Source organism: Microtus oregoni, unplaced genomic scaffold (genome assembly GCF_018167655.1).
Source record: "Microtus oregoni isolate MIOR12 unplaced genomic scaffold, Mior012 000088F_ref0000325, whole genome shotgun sequence".
NCBI lineage: Eukaryota > Metazoa > Chordata > Mammalia > Rodentia > Cricetidae > Microtus > Microtus oregoni.
The window spans coordinates 2,223,884-2,241,341 of record NW_024544555.1 but is presented as its reverse complement, the minus strand read 5'-3'; the positions used below and the strand labels follow the sequence as shown (position 1 = coordinate 2,241,341).

Sequence of the window (17,458 nt, the reverse complement as noted above, 5' to 3'; positions counted from 1 at the left end):
ACAAAGGTTCTTACCACATTAGTATGGAGAGCAGGGCATTGGAGACTGGGCCTGGGAATCATAACAGTATATCATGTATCTGTTCACCTGTATCTATCACTATCTGTCCGTCTGCATGTCTATCTATCTATCTATCTATCTATCTATCTATCTATCTATCTATCTATCTATCTATCTTCTATCTATCTATCTATCTATCATCTAACTATACATCCATATCTCATAAAGCTTTAAAATATTTTATTTATCCATTATTTTAATATAATTTTTCTCCACTTCCTCCCTTCCTCCCTCCCCTCTTCTACCGTCCCCCATGACCCCCATGCTACAGTTTACTCGATTAGATTATTATCACTGCCTTTGTTCTGTAGCAGGATCTCTTCACTTGCCATGGTTATCAGTACATTATACACACTCGGACATTTATTAGTTGAAGGAGTTACAGTAATCTTTCAGGTCTACAAGAAAGTAATTCTCCCTTTCAGGTTTCCCTCAGTATAGATTACCACCTGCCAAGATACTTAAGAAAAAATATTTTGATCATTTGATTTATTGAATACCCACTTAAGTCTAAACATTGTGTGAGGGTATGGGGTGGGGAAGACAGGGAGAACTTGGGCTATATCCAACGCAGGCTGGAAGTGAGAGACTTTGTTCGATGCCCTGCTTATCTTTAGATGAGCTTGTACATGGGGCTTCTGAATATGTTTGGACAACGCCTGTACCACCTAGACAAAAATATTCACCACTTACAACCATCTGCGCCGACAAAAACCCTATCGGTACTGCCCAGTGATTCCCATGAATGCTGCGGTTTGGAATTATCATTCTCTGTGCATACTTGGAAGAAATAAGATTTGTTTTGAGTACTACTGGGATTCTCCCACTCTGGTCCATCCTCTCAGCAGATGAAGTAAACGTCCAGGAATAAAGATTTCAAAGGCACAGAGAACATGTCTCTTGGATACATCTTTTGATGAGCCAGTTCCCAGCTGCGCTCCCAGAGTGTGGGTGCATCTTATATACCCAGGCCTCTATATAAAGAACGCTTTAGAAGCTTCTGACTTTTCGGCTTCATGTGAGTCATCAGGTTCCTGTTTTAGATTCATCAGGTTCGTGTATGCGTGTGTGTATGTTAGAACAACTGTGGGCAGAAAGCGTGTAGATACTTACAAAAATGGCTTTAGGATGCATGTCAGAATTTCTTTAAATAAGGAGAGTATATACGGTGTGTGTGTGTGTGTGTGTGTGTGTGTGTGTGTGTGTATGTGTGTGTGAGAGAGAGAGTAGAATAGTACAGGTGGGGCTTCAGTTACTTCAGTTACCTGTGAGGCTACACCCTTAGCCACTCAGACAGTGGTGTCAGAGAGTGTGTTAAGAGAGATGATTGTTTTCCTTGCAGACCAGCTCACAGGTCTTTGAGGAGCCCTTGACTTTCTCCTTCTTCCATGTCTTGTTATAAAGGGATTAGAGTCCAATTAAGCCATTTAATCCCAAGGTAGAAATTCATGTTTAAAAACAAGATTTACAGCTTCTTAAAAAAAAAAGACACCCATGTGAGTTGAAGTTTGTCCCTTCAAGTTGCCACATGCATGGTTCCAAAGAGCGTTTTTAGCTGTGCACCCAACACACTCCTCCTAATTACCTTGCCTCATCCCTCTCCTCCTTCATCTCTTAAAGGACCCTTCAGCCTAGACAGCCACATGCTCGCAGAAAGACTTCAACTTCTGAACTGCTGCGATTCACCTTGGCTCATCTCTTCTTAGCATCTTGGTGAGCAGGGCTAATAATAAAAATTGTATGGAGAGCAAGTGCTGTCTGGGAGCTGAACATGTGCAGACATCCTTACCCTGGGTGCTTTGTGCCCATTGCCTCATGGGGTGCCCACTGTGAGAGCATCCAAGCTGGCTCTGTGGGTGTGGGGCTTGTGTAGTCACTTGGGGACCATCGTTTGACTTAATGCGCTGCTATTGCCATCTTGAAATTCTTAACCATTTAAGCACAAGGGGCTTGCATTAAAGAAATTACAAAAAGGAAAAATGCAGAAATGGGCATTGGACCCACAAATTATATCGTTATCCTGAGATGTACCTGCTAATCCACAGGTTCCATTGTTTTTTTTTTTTCCCATGTGATACCCAGGCTATCGCAAATGTGACAGAGAGTCTCACATTATGCCAAAACCCTGTCATGAAAGTGTCTACCTACATCTCCATAGAGGAAAGTTTTATGACAAACAGGCAATCATGTTTCTCATGAAACAGAAAAATGAGAAGTATCTGGGGATTTGGACAAGTTATTTAACTCTTTGAACTCTCAGTTTCCTTATCTATAGAGTAATAATAATAATAATAATAAATATTTAACTTACAGGATGCTTAAGAATAAAATGAGATCACAAATATCTGACAAGATATATGATTTTAGCTAATAGTCTGAGTGACTGGCAAGTATTTAGCACCCAGCAGTGCTCGTGACATGGGGATGCTCTCTTACCTACCATTAAGGTCCCAGTGGATTTACTCCTTACCTGAACAGCAGAGTTGGCAGGGAAGTCTGCCTTGTCCCCAGGCTGAGTGAACGCAGAGGGGCTGCTAGAGCTGATGAGCACGGGGGTGCTGATTTCCACCATCTGGTGACCTTCAGGAGAATGGACCATGCGGTTGAGTGTGTTCAAGGCTGTTGTGATGGAGAACTGCCCAGACCCCTTCCTCCTGGACCCAGGGCTCTTTCGGAGGGTGGGTGTGTTGGTTGCTTTGCCTCTGGATGGTGAGGACATCAGGGACAGGTTCTTTGTGCGAGATAACTGATGCCCTTTGTTCTTCTCTAGGAGGTGTCTTGCTGTGAGGTTTGGCTGCAAAGATAAGAGAAGGCATAAGAGTTACTCTCTGATATAGTACAGTAGCTAAGTCTCCCACTCATTAGTAGTCAGTGCTAGCTTCTCAGCTGCTGGCTCAGATGTCCATCCTTGGGTCAGTTCCTGGATCAGATGGCCATCCTTTGGTCAGTAACTGGTCAGATGACCTTCTTTCAGTCAGTGGTTGGTCAGATGGTCACTCTTTGGTCAGCTGGGTGAAATGACTATCCTTTGGTCAGTAGATGACTGAGATGGCCATCCTTTTGTCAATATAATAACAAATTATATCTTTTATACATTTGAAGTACCAACATTTGATAACTTTGAGACATAGTAGATACCCTTTCCTTTCCTTTCCTTTCCTTTCCTTTCCTTTCCTTTCCTTTCCTTTCCTTTCCTTTCCTTTCCAGTTCTTTGTCTCTAACGTTAGTTGTTCTGATAAATTAGCTAGGTTAAAAAAAAAAACCAACCCCCCCCTCCCAAAAAAGGATGCAAAAGCCCTGGTGTGTAGTGTGTCGATAAACCAACTGTTTAACAGCTAGCTAGCATAGTTTCTGGAAATGGCGTGTCTGATCTGGCACCAGTCAGCCCAGTGCCGTGCTGCAGGGTCACTGTAGCCTTCCCCATCATCCTACTCATTACTCCTAAGGGCCCCTGTGGGCTTATAGCCTTTGGAAATAGGAAATATGTCGAAAAAACTGAGGGTCCCTATGAGTCAATGCTTCAATATCAAGGATGATTAGTGAAATTTCCATTATTACAATGCTGCCAGTTCTGCAAAGCTACAGGTCTCATTCTAATTTAGATATCCTGCTAGATAGGTTAAAAAAAATCCATCTAAGAACTTTTTAAATGACAATGTGGAGAGGATTAAAATAGCTGAGATAGAAGACTTTGAAGAAGAGGTAATTCTTCTCTTAAAAAAAAAAACTTGTCACATTGTGAAAACTCACCAAATAGGCAATTAGTGTTATTGCGTCCACATTTGTCTGGACATGCGTGCAGAGGTCAAGCTCTGCTCTTGTTCTTTAGGGGAAATTCCCCTTGTTTTTCCAGGCAGCAAATTTCACTGGCCTGGGGCTCACCAAGTACTTTACTAAGTCATTTCCCCCTCAGTGAACTTAAAAAAAAAAAAGTCCATTTCAAAAATAAGAAAGCTGAGGTCCAGAAGGAGTAAGATAAGTGACAGGGCCCTTGTGTAAACTAGTAAACAAGAAGCTGGGATGGTAACGTCTTCCAGTGTAAAAGGGACGGCGTGGGGGACAAGGCCACTTCACACGGGTGGGGGAGCATCACGGAAGAGCCTCTGAGAAGGTGGCATTTAAGCTGAGACAAGTGGCAAGGAAGAGCTGATTGTGTGGAAACAAGGATATGGACAGGCAGAGAGAAGTAGATACAGATGGACGGGAGCAGCTGAGGAGACAGGGAGGGGAGACCACAGCGCTGGCAGGCACCCGATTGCACAAGGGCTCAGAAGGCTTTGACTTATTTTCAGTGTAACAGGAAGCTCCTGGCAGGACTGGGTAGAGGAGTGACATGACCTGATTTATGCTTTTAAAAGCTCCTGTTACGGTTTGGCAGTTTCTCATAAACACATACTTAGCATCTGATCCAGCAATCCCACTTCTGGGTAATTACTCGAAGAAAGAAAAATGTATGCTCAACCCACAGCTTCATTCAGAGTTGCCAACAGTACGAACCAACCTTGATGTCATTTATTGCCAATTGACTGATGTTGATTTATACGTGTGTGTGTGTGTGTGTGTGTGTGTGTGTGTGTGTGTGTGTATGTGGCCACCACAGGCCACCCTCAGCTATTGTTCCTCAGGGGTTGCCTATCTTGGATTTTAAGGAAGATTTCTCACTGGCCTGAAGTTTGCCAATGAGGCTGGCTGGCCAGCCATCGAGCTCCAGGGATCCACCTGTCCCCACTTCCCCAGTACTAGGATGACAAGTGTATGACATCATAACTGGCTTTTTTCTTTTCTTTCTTTCTTTTTAAAACATAGGTTCTGGGATTGAACTCGGGTCCTCATGGTTGCATGGTAAGACTTTACAGACAGAACTATCTCCCCAGATGCCACCTCTGGAATATCTGTGCCTTGGGACACTGTTCACTAACAAAAAGATGAGCTATGGACAGATGGCACAACACAGATGAATCTTGTGGTGGTTTGTGAGAAAATGGCCCCCAAAGGGAGGGGCACCTGTAGGAGATGTGGCCTTGTTGGAGTAGGTGTGGTCTTGGAGGAAGTATGCCACTGTGGGGGTGGACTTTGAGGTCTCTTTTTCTCAAACTTCATTCAGTGTGACTCTCAGTCAACTTCCTGCTACTTTGTGGTCAAGATGTAGCCAGCACCATGTCTACCTGCACGCCACATACTCCCAGTCATGATGATAATGGACTGAACCTCTGAAACTGTAAGCGAGCCACTCCAATTAAATGTTTTCTTTATAAGAGTTGCTGTGGCCATGGTGTCTCTTCACAGCAATTAAAAAAAAAAAACAAACCCTAACTAAGACAAGACTCAAATGTGTTAAGCTAAATGAACACAAGCCAAACTCACAAGGCTGTGTTCTATGGGGTTCCATTTATAGAACATTCTAGAAAAAGAAAGCCATGGGGCAGAAAATAGATCACTGGTTACTAGGTTTTGAGAGTCTATGAAGGAACAGACAAGAGGGTACAGCATGAAGGATTTGGGGAGCATGTTGGAACTTTTCTATATATCGACTTTAGTGTGTATATATAATTATATGTATTTATCAAAAACAGAGATCCAGATACATTAAAAAAAAGCCAAAAGCAGGTTTTACTCCACATAAATGAAAATGTCATTCTTGATGTTACCCAGAAGTAATGATGAGTAGGGACACCAATTAGCAAGATCAATTAACCTTGTTCCGGCAGGCTCTAATGGCAGCCTGAACTAACGACAAGGCTTTGCAAGGTCCCACAGCCCATGCCGCTCCACAGTTTGCAGAGGAAGAGGACAACCAATACCCTTGAAACCGAATGAGTGATTTTCTTTACCACCACTTGTGGTTGTAGTGACACGAGTTAATTCTCTCTAATTTGCCCCCCTGTTGGGCCTTCAGGTGGGTACCACATCACCTTTTTAATTTTTTTTTTTTAAATCAGTAACACTAACAAAGGGCCTGTGAGAATCTGCCTCTGCCCTGTCCTCCACCGGCATGACAGATAGCTCAGCTGGGGAAGGACTGTGGGACTCTCAGCTTTGCACTCATTTGAAACAATATCCTTGGAGTTCACTGGACTGGATGAGACTCACGTAGCCAAGGCTGCCATGTGGAGACGTCCTGACAGGAGTGGGCAGAAGCTCAGCTTCTGTTTAGCCATCCTTTGTGCAGGTGCAGCTCAATAAATCAAATGATGCATTAACAGGAAAAGTCTTGTTTATGCATAAAACACCCATGTTATCCTTACAAGAAAGCCTCCCTTTCATTTGCTCTGCATAGCTCTGGCAATGCAAACTTATTTAAAGAGTTCTTAGCATGTGTTACTCTTAATGAAATTACTGGAGTCAAAACTTTAAGTACTGCTTTAAAAAGCTCAATTTAGATTTGAAGTAATGTTTGAAAAGTCAGTTTCCAATTAGACAAACCACTTGATTATCTTCTTCCCTCCTAGCAATTAGGAGAACAAATGAAGCCATGGCTAGTTTAATGATAATTCTGAGGGTTCTTGTAATTACTAATTTTAGAGGTAAATTGGTAGTGAGAGCATCCAAATGAATAATCATTAAATACAGAAGTTTTGAAAACAGCAGCATTCAGAGACAGGTGATGAAATTAATGCTTACCCCTTCACCTTAGAACTATGAAGAAGCATCTCAAAATAATGCAGGAGATGAGGCCAAAGTCCCCCACCTCCAATGTGTTCAGGTAGGTACCAAGTGCAGGTCCTGGGAGAGTTGACATTCTCCTAATTACCCTTATTGTTTCTCCTTAGCAAACGAGCCCCCACCCCCCACTGACCTAGGTACACAAATCAGAAAGTGGAGACGCCCTAGGCCACTTTCTCTTTCCCACATCCTCCACCTGAGCAATTCCCAAATCCTCATAAGAAATAGAATTTGAATTTTTCAATTGTTTCCAGTCTAGCAGTCAAAGTTACATCATTTTCTAATGGAATCATGCAACAGCCCCCCCCATCTCTCTCTCTCTCTCTCTCTCTCTTTCTCTCTCTCTCTCTCTCTCTCTCTCTCTCTCTCTCTCTCAACTTTATCCTTTCCACTGCATCCCAGAAACCAAAGTCTGGGGCTGGCAGCTCACATCTGCAATCGGAACTCTTGGGAGGTTGAGAAGGTTGAGGCTACCCTGTGCTGTGCATTCAGTTACATCCCAGCCTGGGATATACAATGAGACTTTGAATCAGAATAAACAAGTCAACTCAAACCAAGCAACCAAGAACCAAGCAAGCAAGCAACCAACCCACCAATCAAAAACAACAATCCAACAAAACCAACCACGTCTGATCAAATCACTGATTTCTGGGTCAAATCCAAATTTATTATAGCAAGATGGAGAGGGTCTTCACCATGCATCACATGCAGTCCCCTTTCCTCTGCTGACTTAGAGCATTGTGACTTGTCCAGCCAATGGGCATGAGTGGATGTGGGTGGAGCCTTGTGACTGGTTTATCCAAAGGGCAGTAAGCCAATGTGTGTAGTGTTAGTTACTTCAGAGGCTTTCAACTGTGAAGACACAATCCATTCTCCCCTTCTGTGGAAACTAGGAAGGACACATGCTCCAGATGTCACAGCTAAAAGACGGCCCAGGCCTATTAGTGTGGGTTCCCAGCGGGCTGTGAGTAGAACCACTCAACATCCTATTGAACATGGAGTGTGGGTAGCAAACAGCATTTTCTCTGCTGAGTCACTGAGACTTTGGAGCTGTTTGGTAGTCCGGCATCACCCAGTCTTTTCTGTTTAAATACTGCCATTTACTTCTTTGGCTTAGTGGCTTAGCTCTGGATCTAGCCGGCTCTGAGTCCTCTTGCTACTTCCATGCCCCAGTTGCTCCTTCCTCCATGCATACACACCCAACCTTAATTGCTTCTCGATTGGCTCAGAGGGCATTTGCTGACCTTCCAGATGAAGTTGCACATCACAACCTCTTGAAGGTATCCTCTGCTTCACTCTGCACCATCCATCATCCTTGTAGTCAATTACCCGCGCGCCTGACGGTGTGATCTCTGGGGTTAGGGACCCACAACTACTCCGCATCTTTAGAATTTCATGTAGGGCCTGAGAGAGCAGGTGCCAATGGACAACTAAATAAATGAGCGTGCAGGACAGGGTCAGAGTGAATGGTTTATTTTTTTTCTAACCATCTTCAAATAGGTTTTCATTTATTCAATTTAATGCCTTAAAAATTGTTGTATTGTTTGTTACCGGATCCCAAGGCCTTTCACAAACTAGGCAAGTAATTTTTCTATGGAGGGCCTGTTCTGTGTTAGCTGGTCTGTAAAGTGTAACAAACACACCTGCCACATGTTTAGAGAAGACAGAAATCAATCAATGTTCACCTGGCTTCTGAAATGCTCTGGACATTTTTTCCCCCTCCCCAACAAAGCTGCATAAATGGTGGAAATTTGAACAGATGGGAAGGTGTACCAGGCACAAGGCAGGTGGACCAGGAAGAGGCCCAGGGAGAGACAACGCACAAGGAAGGAGAATACGTTTCATTTTAGAGTCCACACCCTAAAAGCACAATTGTTCTACATCTCCCTCTACCCTTCCCTCCGCTGGTACTTGGACTGGCTGTGTGAAGAATATACCCAATCCCTGGAAGCTGGGCAATGCATAGGGCACACCCTTTGCTGTAGAACCTGTTCCGGCTTTCATGCACGGAAGAATTGGCTTCTTCTCCCCAATTATGCCTCAGCCCTATTTTCAACACCCTGCTGGAGGGTGGGGACACTGCCTGGTACTTCTTTTTATAGCTCTCCAATACTCACTTTTAATGCTTTTATGCAGGGTAAGCACCCCGAGAATGCAGTTAAACAATGGAAATTCTCTTTTGAATTTGCAATGACTTGCTTCAAACTAGGGTGGGGCTCGTGGCTAGTGAGGTTAGAGAGACTAGAGGTTGGGTAATTATACTGGAGAAACAGATAGCCTAGCTTGGTTTTTAAGTCATTTAAAAAAACCCCACAGAAGTAAGGCTGGGGAATTAGCTCTCTAGGTAATGTGCTTGCTGAGCAAAGGTGACGAGCTGTGTTTGAATCCCCAGACCCTGAGTAACTGGGTGTGGTGGCACATGCCTGAAAACCCAGTGCTGGTGGTGGGGGTGGGAGACAGGCAGACCCTGTGTGCTCGCTGGCCAGTCAGTGTCATCAAAACAGCAAACTCCAGATTTACTGAAAGACTCTCACAACAAAGATGGGAGCGCTGTAGGGGACGGAATCTGGTGTCAACTCTGGCTTCCCTCTGGAATTTTACATCCAGTGGTCACGACTCCCAGTATGTTGGTAGATGTTGGTGCACATCATTGCTGTCCCTTGCCAACTTCTATGCACAAATACACAGTTTTAGAGCTGCTTTCAACTTAGTTCAACCTTGTTTTATTGTGGTAGAAAACATACGTGTTTCCTACCGCATATGTGTTTTCTATCATTTTCTTTCAGTGTCTAGCTCAACAGTGTTGAGCATTCATAGTATTCTGGACAGATCTCCATTACCGTCTCTTCTTGGGAATTTGAAAATCTATATTTATCTGATCTACATAGGAAGTAGAAAAAGACAAGATCTCCTAAGTAAACTGGTAGTGTGGAGATTATGGAAGAAGGCAGAAGTGGAGGGGAGAAGAAAGGAGGGGAGCAGAGAAAAATATATAGCTCAATAAAAACAATAAAAAAAGATAAAATAGAAAATCTATACTTATTCATTTTGTTTTCAGCTCAACAATAAATCAGATTTTTCAATAATATCAAGTGTTTCACAATATTATTAACATTTAAATGGTATATATAAAATTTTTCTAGCACCATAATAAAGACTAGACCAGGCCTAGTGGTGCACGCCTTTAATCCTAGCACTCAGGAGACAGAGGCAGGTGGATCTCTGTGAGTCTGAGTCCAGCCTGGTCTGCACAGTGAGATCCTGTCTGCGCCCCCCTCCCTCTACCAAAGTGAGTCCTTACTGTTGATTATTTAGATTATTTCTGCATTTCACTATTACATATAATGCTATGGTGAACATTTCATTTCAAATGTTTTGGACCAGCAACTTTTCATGTTGACTTAAATATTTCCTTATAGTCAGCTCTCAGATGTGGAACTGTTGATGGGAAGCAGTGCACACTTTAAGTATTTTTTTAAAATATGGGTGAACTTGCATTTTGATGAGAGAAATTTGATCACTTGACACTCCCAAAAAGAGAATAAAAAAGACCAGTTTCTCCATATTCACCAGAACTGGGTGTCATTGTACAGACTTTTTCTTTCGAGGTTCCAAGTGAGTTCTAAGCCTCATATTAAATAGGAATTGCTCTCAGGCATCACTGGGGCACACAGACTCTCCTGAGCAAGCTTGACTCAATGTAGACAGGAGTCTCACATACCTCTACGAACAAGATGGGGAAGATGCCCACTTTATCTCCCAGCTTCCCTTCCGCCCAGTTCTCATCCACTCGGCTGATCACTGTGATGATGTCATCCTGAAAGAGAAGGCCTCATGTCAGCTCTGTCCTCCACGTTCAGGGGATGGGATCTTCCCATGGAGACAAGTTTATACCGGGGAACAAAGGGTGAAGCTCTTGAGTAGGTTGTGTGGGAAATATTTCTGTCATCTTAAAAGGTAGTGTTCGGGCACCAAGATGTTCAAGATGAAAGGAAGTTTTTGGCAGATGAGTGGAACCCAGTAAGAAAATTCAGAATACTCCAAGGGGAATCTGTGGTTTTCCTTTAAACTATCCTGATGGAGAAGCCAAAAGGGAAGCCATAGGGGATTCAGCTCTAGCTTGGTAAAGGGGAATAACTTTCGTTCCCATTTTGAAGACTTTTAGGACTGACTCCATCTTAATATGTTAAAAATAAAGCGGTTTTCATTCAAAATTTTCTTGCTACAAAAGATTACATGTAAAGTTGGAGAAAATTAAAAATATTGATAAGAAAAACAAGTGGATCCTGTCTGCCACAGCACAACCACCGCTAATAGCTTGCTTCACATTTTTAGATGCTTTTGTAGTAAGATAAAAGATATATGCATATAAATGTTGATCTCAGTTCTTTTCAAGGATACACATATGCCTTCCATAAAGTGCATAAATTTTGGAAATGAGCTGGAACCATCAACTATAGCCATGAACCCTCATCCATACCAAGGTATGAAACCTAACACCTTCTTTGTGCCCTTTCCCACACTCCAGCCTCATGACCTCTGGTACCGCCCACTCCTTTTGTCTACTCTCCTACTTCATACAAATGATGTCATATTCAATACCTTAAGAAGAACACTTTTGTTGCAAATCTCTCTCTCTCTCTCTGATACATGTGTGTGACATGTACCATGGTATGTGCGTGCAAGTCAGAGGGCAGCTTCTGGGAGTTGGGTCTCTCCTTGAACCCCGTGGTCTGGGACTGTACTCAGGTCATCAGGTTTGGCAGCAAGTGCCTATGTCTACTGTGCCATCTCCTTAGCCACCACAGCCTCTTCTTTGTGCTTTTGAGAGAGACTTGCTATGGCCCCCACACTGACTTCATTGATCTTCTTATTTATCTGCCTTAATCTCTCAAATGTTGAGATTACAGACATGCCACAGTATTTGGCAAAGGGAAGATCTCGGGTTGAATTTGGACATGGGGTTTAGGATGACCCTAGATTTTTCTAGAGAAGTCTCAGCGTTCCACAGTGACAGAATGGACAAAACCCTCTGCTCTGGTGTCTTCGTCACACTTCCCCACTGATGAATATGTGTTTACTACTAGACTCCCAGTAAAGCAGAAGGAAGGGCATTGCTCCATCACTTTGTTCCCAGAGACCTGTCAGATGGGGGAAGGGGCTGGACTGATGACTCAGTAGTTAAGAGCACTTGCTCTTGCAGAGGACCCAGGTTCGATTCCCAGCACCCACACAGTGACTAGCAACCATGTGTGACTCCAGTTCCAGAGATGCAATGCTCTTTTCTGTTTCCACACGTGCCAGGTATACACATGGTATAATACACACATGTGGGCAGAACTCACATACATAGCATGAAAATAGATTAAAATATATTTAAAAGAAATCATTAAATGAATGGGTTTATGGGTTTTTATTGAGGAATTATAACAGTACCACTTCATGGACTTACATGTTAACTTGTCATAGCAGCAACTAATAAGGAAACCCCAGCTTAGATTTCTATGAGGGGATTTGGACATCTATGGTACAACAACTTCTGAAAACTCCGTTGAAGCTCCAGTTAATACTTTATTTTATAAGTGTTATTATAGCCATATGTCACTTCACAGCAGTAAACCATTGACCAATACATAGTCCATGTAGTTGAAATTATACACACACTTTGCTTACATATGTGCATGAGTGTGCACACATACAGATACACATGTTCACTCATGTGTAGTGTGTATATTCTTTAAAAAATCAGCAGACAAAGCTACAGTACTGAAAATGGCCTGATATTGGCATAAGAACAGACAGGAGGACCAATTGAACAGAATAGAAGACCTGGATATTAATCCACACTCCTATGAACACCTGATTTTTGACAAAGGTGCAAAAAAAATCAAATCGAAAAAAGCATATTTAACAAATAGTGCTGGCATAACTGGATATCAACATGTAGAAGAATGAAAATAGACCTATATCTATAACCATGCAAAAAACTCAAGTCCCAAATAGATCAAAGACCTCAACCTAAAGCCAGCCACAATGAACCTTATAGAAGAGAAAGTGGGAAGTACACTTGAACGCATTGGTACAGGAGACCACTTACTAAATATAATCCCAGCAGCACAGACACTGAGAGAAACAATTAATAAACGGGACCTTCTGAAACTGAAAAGCTTTTGTAAAGCAAAGGATACGGTCAACAAGACAAAACGACAGCCTACAGAATGGGAAAAGATCTTTGCTAACTCCACATCAGACAGAGGTCTGATCACCAAAATATACAAAGAACTCAAGAAATTGGACACCAAAAGATCACATAATCCAATAAAAAAATGGAGTACAGACCTAAACAGAGAACTTTCAATGGAGGAATCTAAAATGTCTGAAAGACACTTAAGAAAATGTTCAACATCCTTAGTCATCAGAGAATGCAAATCAAAACAACTCTGAGATTCCATCTTACACCTATAAGAATGGCTAAGATAAAAAACACTGATGACAACTTATGCTGGAGAGGTTGTGGGGTAAAGGGAACACTTCTGCATTGCTGGTGAGAATGCAAACTGGTACAACCCCTCTGGATGTCAGTGTGGCAATTTCTCAAAAAATTAGGAAACAATCTTTCTCAAGACCCAGTAATACCAATTTTGGGTATATATCCCAAAGGATACTCAATTGTGCCACAAGGACATGTGCTCAGCTATGCTCATATCAGCATTGTTTGTCATAGTCAGAACCTGGAAACAACCTACATGCCCCTCGACCGAAGAATGGATAAGGAAAAAGTGGTACATTTACACAATGGAGTACTACACAGTAGAAAAAAATTACAACATCTTGAATTTTACAGGTAAATGGATGGAGCTAGAAATCACCATTTTGAGTGAGTTAACCCAGACACAGAAAGACAATTATCATATGTACTAACTCATAAGTGGTTTTAAAACATAAAGCCAAGATAACCATCCCTCAAATCACAATCCCAGAGAACTTAGAAAACAATGAGGACACTAAGAGAGGCTTACATAGATCTAATCTACATGGGAAGTAGAAAAAGACAAGATTTCCTGAGTAAATTGTGAGCATGGAGACCTTGGGAGAGGGTTGAAGGGGAGGGGAAAGGTAGGAAGGGGAGCAGAGAAAAATGTAGAGCTCAATAAAAATCAATACAAAAAAAATCGTCAGTGTTAAATAGTGGACTGTGGCTTCTCCATAGTCTCTGTGTGGTCTGTGATTACCTTGAGGAAGGTCAGGCAGTCCTGGTTCTCACTCTTATCCTTGTCTCGAATTTCAAAGTTGTAGAGGGCCCTGCAGAGTGGTGGTGGCTGGGGCAGCTGCTTGATGACCTCCACGGAGCTGGCTGGGAAGATCCCACTGACCCCATTGATTTCCCCCTGGTACCAGTTCTCATCAAGCTGTCTCCGGAGGAGAATGACATCTCCTTTATTAAACTTCAGGTCACCTGGATTCTTCCCTCTGTAGTTGCACAAGGCCTTGGCTCGCGGCACCTGCAAGTGGCAAAGACCAGAAAATAGGAAGTGAGCTTAGGGCTGAAGGGATGGGAGGTCTCATAGCAACGACTAGTGATGGTTGTGTGTAGACCATCTAGCTCATTTAGCCTAAGTAGCTGTCTTGTTTTCTTTTCCCAGCCTGTGATGAGGTGCTGTGGCAGAAACAATTTAAGAGGAAAGAGTTTGGCTCACAGTTCAAGGGACTCACCGTAATGGGATAGGCATGGCAGCAGTCTCAAATTAAGAAAATGTCCTTCAGGCTTGTCTAACACCCTGATCTTATGGAGGCATTTTCTCAATCGAGGTTCCCTCCTCTCACATGACTTTAGTTTATATTAAGTTGATATAAAACCAGTCAGTACAGTGAGTTAGTAATTCTCTCTGTGTCCATCCTGATTTTGCCTGGTTGTACTTCTCTCTACTTATGTAATTAGGGTTGTTTAATATTTTTTTTTTTGGACTACGTTCATGTATATAACAGAGTGTCAGTAGAATGTCTACCTCATTAGGGCTTTTGTGAGCAATAAAGGATATCCATAATGCATTTAACATCTTGCCTGGAATATACCATGTGCTCAGTGAATGGCTTCCTTTATTAGCATCCTGTATAATGGGGAACTAATGACACCAGTTCTGCATCCTCCTCAGCACTGATGGGAAGAAAATGGAAGTGGAAGCCACCTGCAAATAGGAAGTGGTTTGTGAGAGGGCTGAGGCATAATTTGTCTCCAGTCTTCTTCAGAAACTCTAGATCTCGTGAACGTTTGGATCATTAGGAAACTCAACAGAGACAAGGAAACAAATTAGTCAGGAATCAATCATAGCTTTTGAAAAAAATAAATCAGCAGTGAATCATCATTTGTCAAATCAGTTGTCTGTCTAAATAATTCAGTCAAATGTTCTTCTCCCCCCTCTCCCCCCCAATTGGGACTGGTTTCTCCACACGGGAATGACCTTGATGTGGTCTTATTGGAGGTTGACTTGGTACCCTGAAAGTTCTCACAGCTCAGGTTCCAACAAAAGCCTCTCTCTCACCTGAGATATTTGTGTGTGCCTTTCTAGGCAGTGGGATGAAACAGTTCCCATGCACTGGGATAGCTTGCTCTTCTGAGGAGAGTAGGATGGCTTTAATTCAGGTCTCCCGGGATTTTCTGGGTCTACAATGCTCATTTGAAAATGGAATTCCAAGTAGAGTGTAGAGAAGAGACCTTGCATCCCTTTGGCGATGGGGTAATGGAGCTACAGATATTGTAAGGGGAACCTGGGCTTAGAGAATTACAAGGACAAAGCTCACTGTGGGAAGGAGATTGGAGGGTTATTGAACAAGGTGTAGAAGTGGTTGAATAAGGCGTAAGAACACATTCATATGGTAAGAACTCTGTTGTCAATATAGTTAATAATGTTGATTCATAACCTTTAGCATGAAGTATCTCTCTCAATGTGCTGTTCAGTGTAATAGAAGTCAAGGAGAGTCGCACAGAGTAGGTTTCCACTGCATATCAATTTATCTGCTTAGGGAAATACTAGATGTCTGTGCTTCAGAACACTAAGATTATTTTTAAAGCCAATGTTTTTGGTATTGAAATTTCTCCAAAGTGTTGAGTTTAGGTTTTTAACTTTTAAAACAAAATGATTGTGTTGCCTTTAGAATTAGACAAAACTGGGAGCAGGGGAGGGTGGGGTAGAGCTTACAGGTAAGGTATGGAGCTATGGGAGGAAACTGGGAAGAGAATGAGCCAAACTGAGCAGGACAGGTAATAGCAATTGCGACCTGCCTTGAAGAAGATGACTTTTGGGAAACCAGCATGTAGAGGGACATGAGCAGGGGATCCCGAGGAAAGGCTAAATCTGTGAGACACCAGCGATCAATACCTCTCCTACCAAATTCCTTCTCTCCAATCATCACATAATTGGCATCATAACACAAGCCACAGTTTTCTGGGCACATACTACATGGAGTACTGGCTGGCCATACTGTTCGGTCTTCCTGGCAGCTGTGTGGGATGAAGCAGCAGCTCTGACTGCCATCTTGAACAATGAGGATGAAGGCGGCTTCTAAGCTACTGCCCTGGACTACTCCCTTTCAGACTTCTGTTTGAAAGCCTCATAAACTTTTATCTTAACACATTTTCTTCTATATTTATAAAAAGAAAAGAATGAAATGATAAAAAATCCAAGTCCTTTACACAATCATGGTAATGTATATGTAATAGTATTATTTTCATACATACCAGAGACCATTACTTCATAATGTATTTATTTAATTCTTACAGCAACCTTTGAAGTATATATAAATTCAAATTTCAAAACTTAAAATCAGAAAAGTTAAAAGTTGCCCAAATCCACAGAGCGAGGTCTAGCAGATCAGGTTCTGAACACAGAACTCTCTTAAGCATGAAGCTCATGCTTCTCAAAATCAAATCTGTGGTTTACCTGTGCCAGAATCCTGCAGGATGCTGAAAACACACACACCAGCCCCCAGCCGTGACTTATTTGCCCAGTCTTCCTTGGAGTAGGATTTCTTTTTGGAGTTGCGTTTTAATTTTAATGAATCTTTTCTACCATCTAGGTTGGACGCTACTCATTTGAGCTACATCTTTTTCTAAATCAAATGGGGGCAACGGAGATTTGATATAAGCTTGTAAATTACTAACCTACTTTCTTCTTTTCCTTCCGGGAAGATATTTCTAGTGCAAGTGCCATACGTATTTTAATGAGTACCGAGAGAGTGCATTAAAGTAAAGTTGCATAAAAGTGCTTCAATTCCTTTGAAGTTGCCTAAACTTTGAAACTCCATGTTGGTACTAATTGTCCGTCTTCATCTTCATCATTTCTTTTCTCCATTCCTCTTCAACAGGAGGCAGTGTTGTGAACATGGACTACAGATTCTATATTCAGCACAAGGCTTTCCGTCTTAGATCTTCCTCCTGGTTAAGATGTCCCCTATTTATTCTTGGTACTCCCATTATAGTGACAGAAAACATTGTCTTCCATGTGCAGCTAGGGAGGGGGGAGGCAGGAGGGGACAGCGAGGGAGAGAGAGGAGGAGAGAAAGAGGATGACCCTGAAGGGAAGGAAATGGAGATTTCTCAGGGTTCTATCAGGCCACTGAAGTTTCCCTTATGTATTGTACTATTGAATTTTTCACCTGCTCATCTCAGTCACGTGGTCTCACAACCCTGCGAAGTGGCATCACCCTATTTCATGGACTGGAAAATTCTGATATGGTA

The 17,458-nt window shown here is 42.4% G+C and overlaps 1 protein-coding gene across 2 annotated transcripts in view; it reads right to left on the bottom strand.

The window, feature by feature from the left end:
* Positions 1 to 17,458, bottom strand: part of LOC121442246 (E3 ubiquitin-protein ligase SH3RF2) — a 112,350-nt gene that overhangs the window by 45,254 nt on the left and 49,638 nt on the right. The window contains exons 2-4 of one of the 2 annotated variants that reach the window (XM_041643713.1): positions 13,956 to 14,225; positions 10,445 to 10,540; positions 2,531 to 2,854 (exon numbers count right to left, since the gene is read on the bottom strand). In XM_041643713.1, coding sequence (XP_041499647.1) covers positions 2,531 to 2,854; positions 10,445 to 10,540; positions 13,956 to 14,225 — 690 coding nt within the window. The remainder of the gene's footprint in view (positions 1 to 2,530; positions 2,855 to 10,444; positions 10,541 to 13,955; positions 14,226 to 17,458) is intronic. The other variant, XM_041643714.1, reaches the window with a different exon arrangement.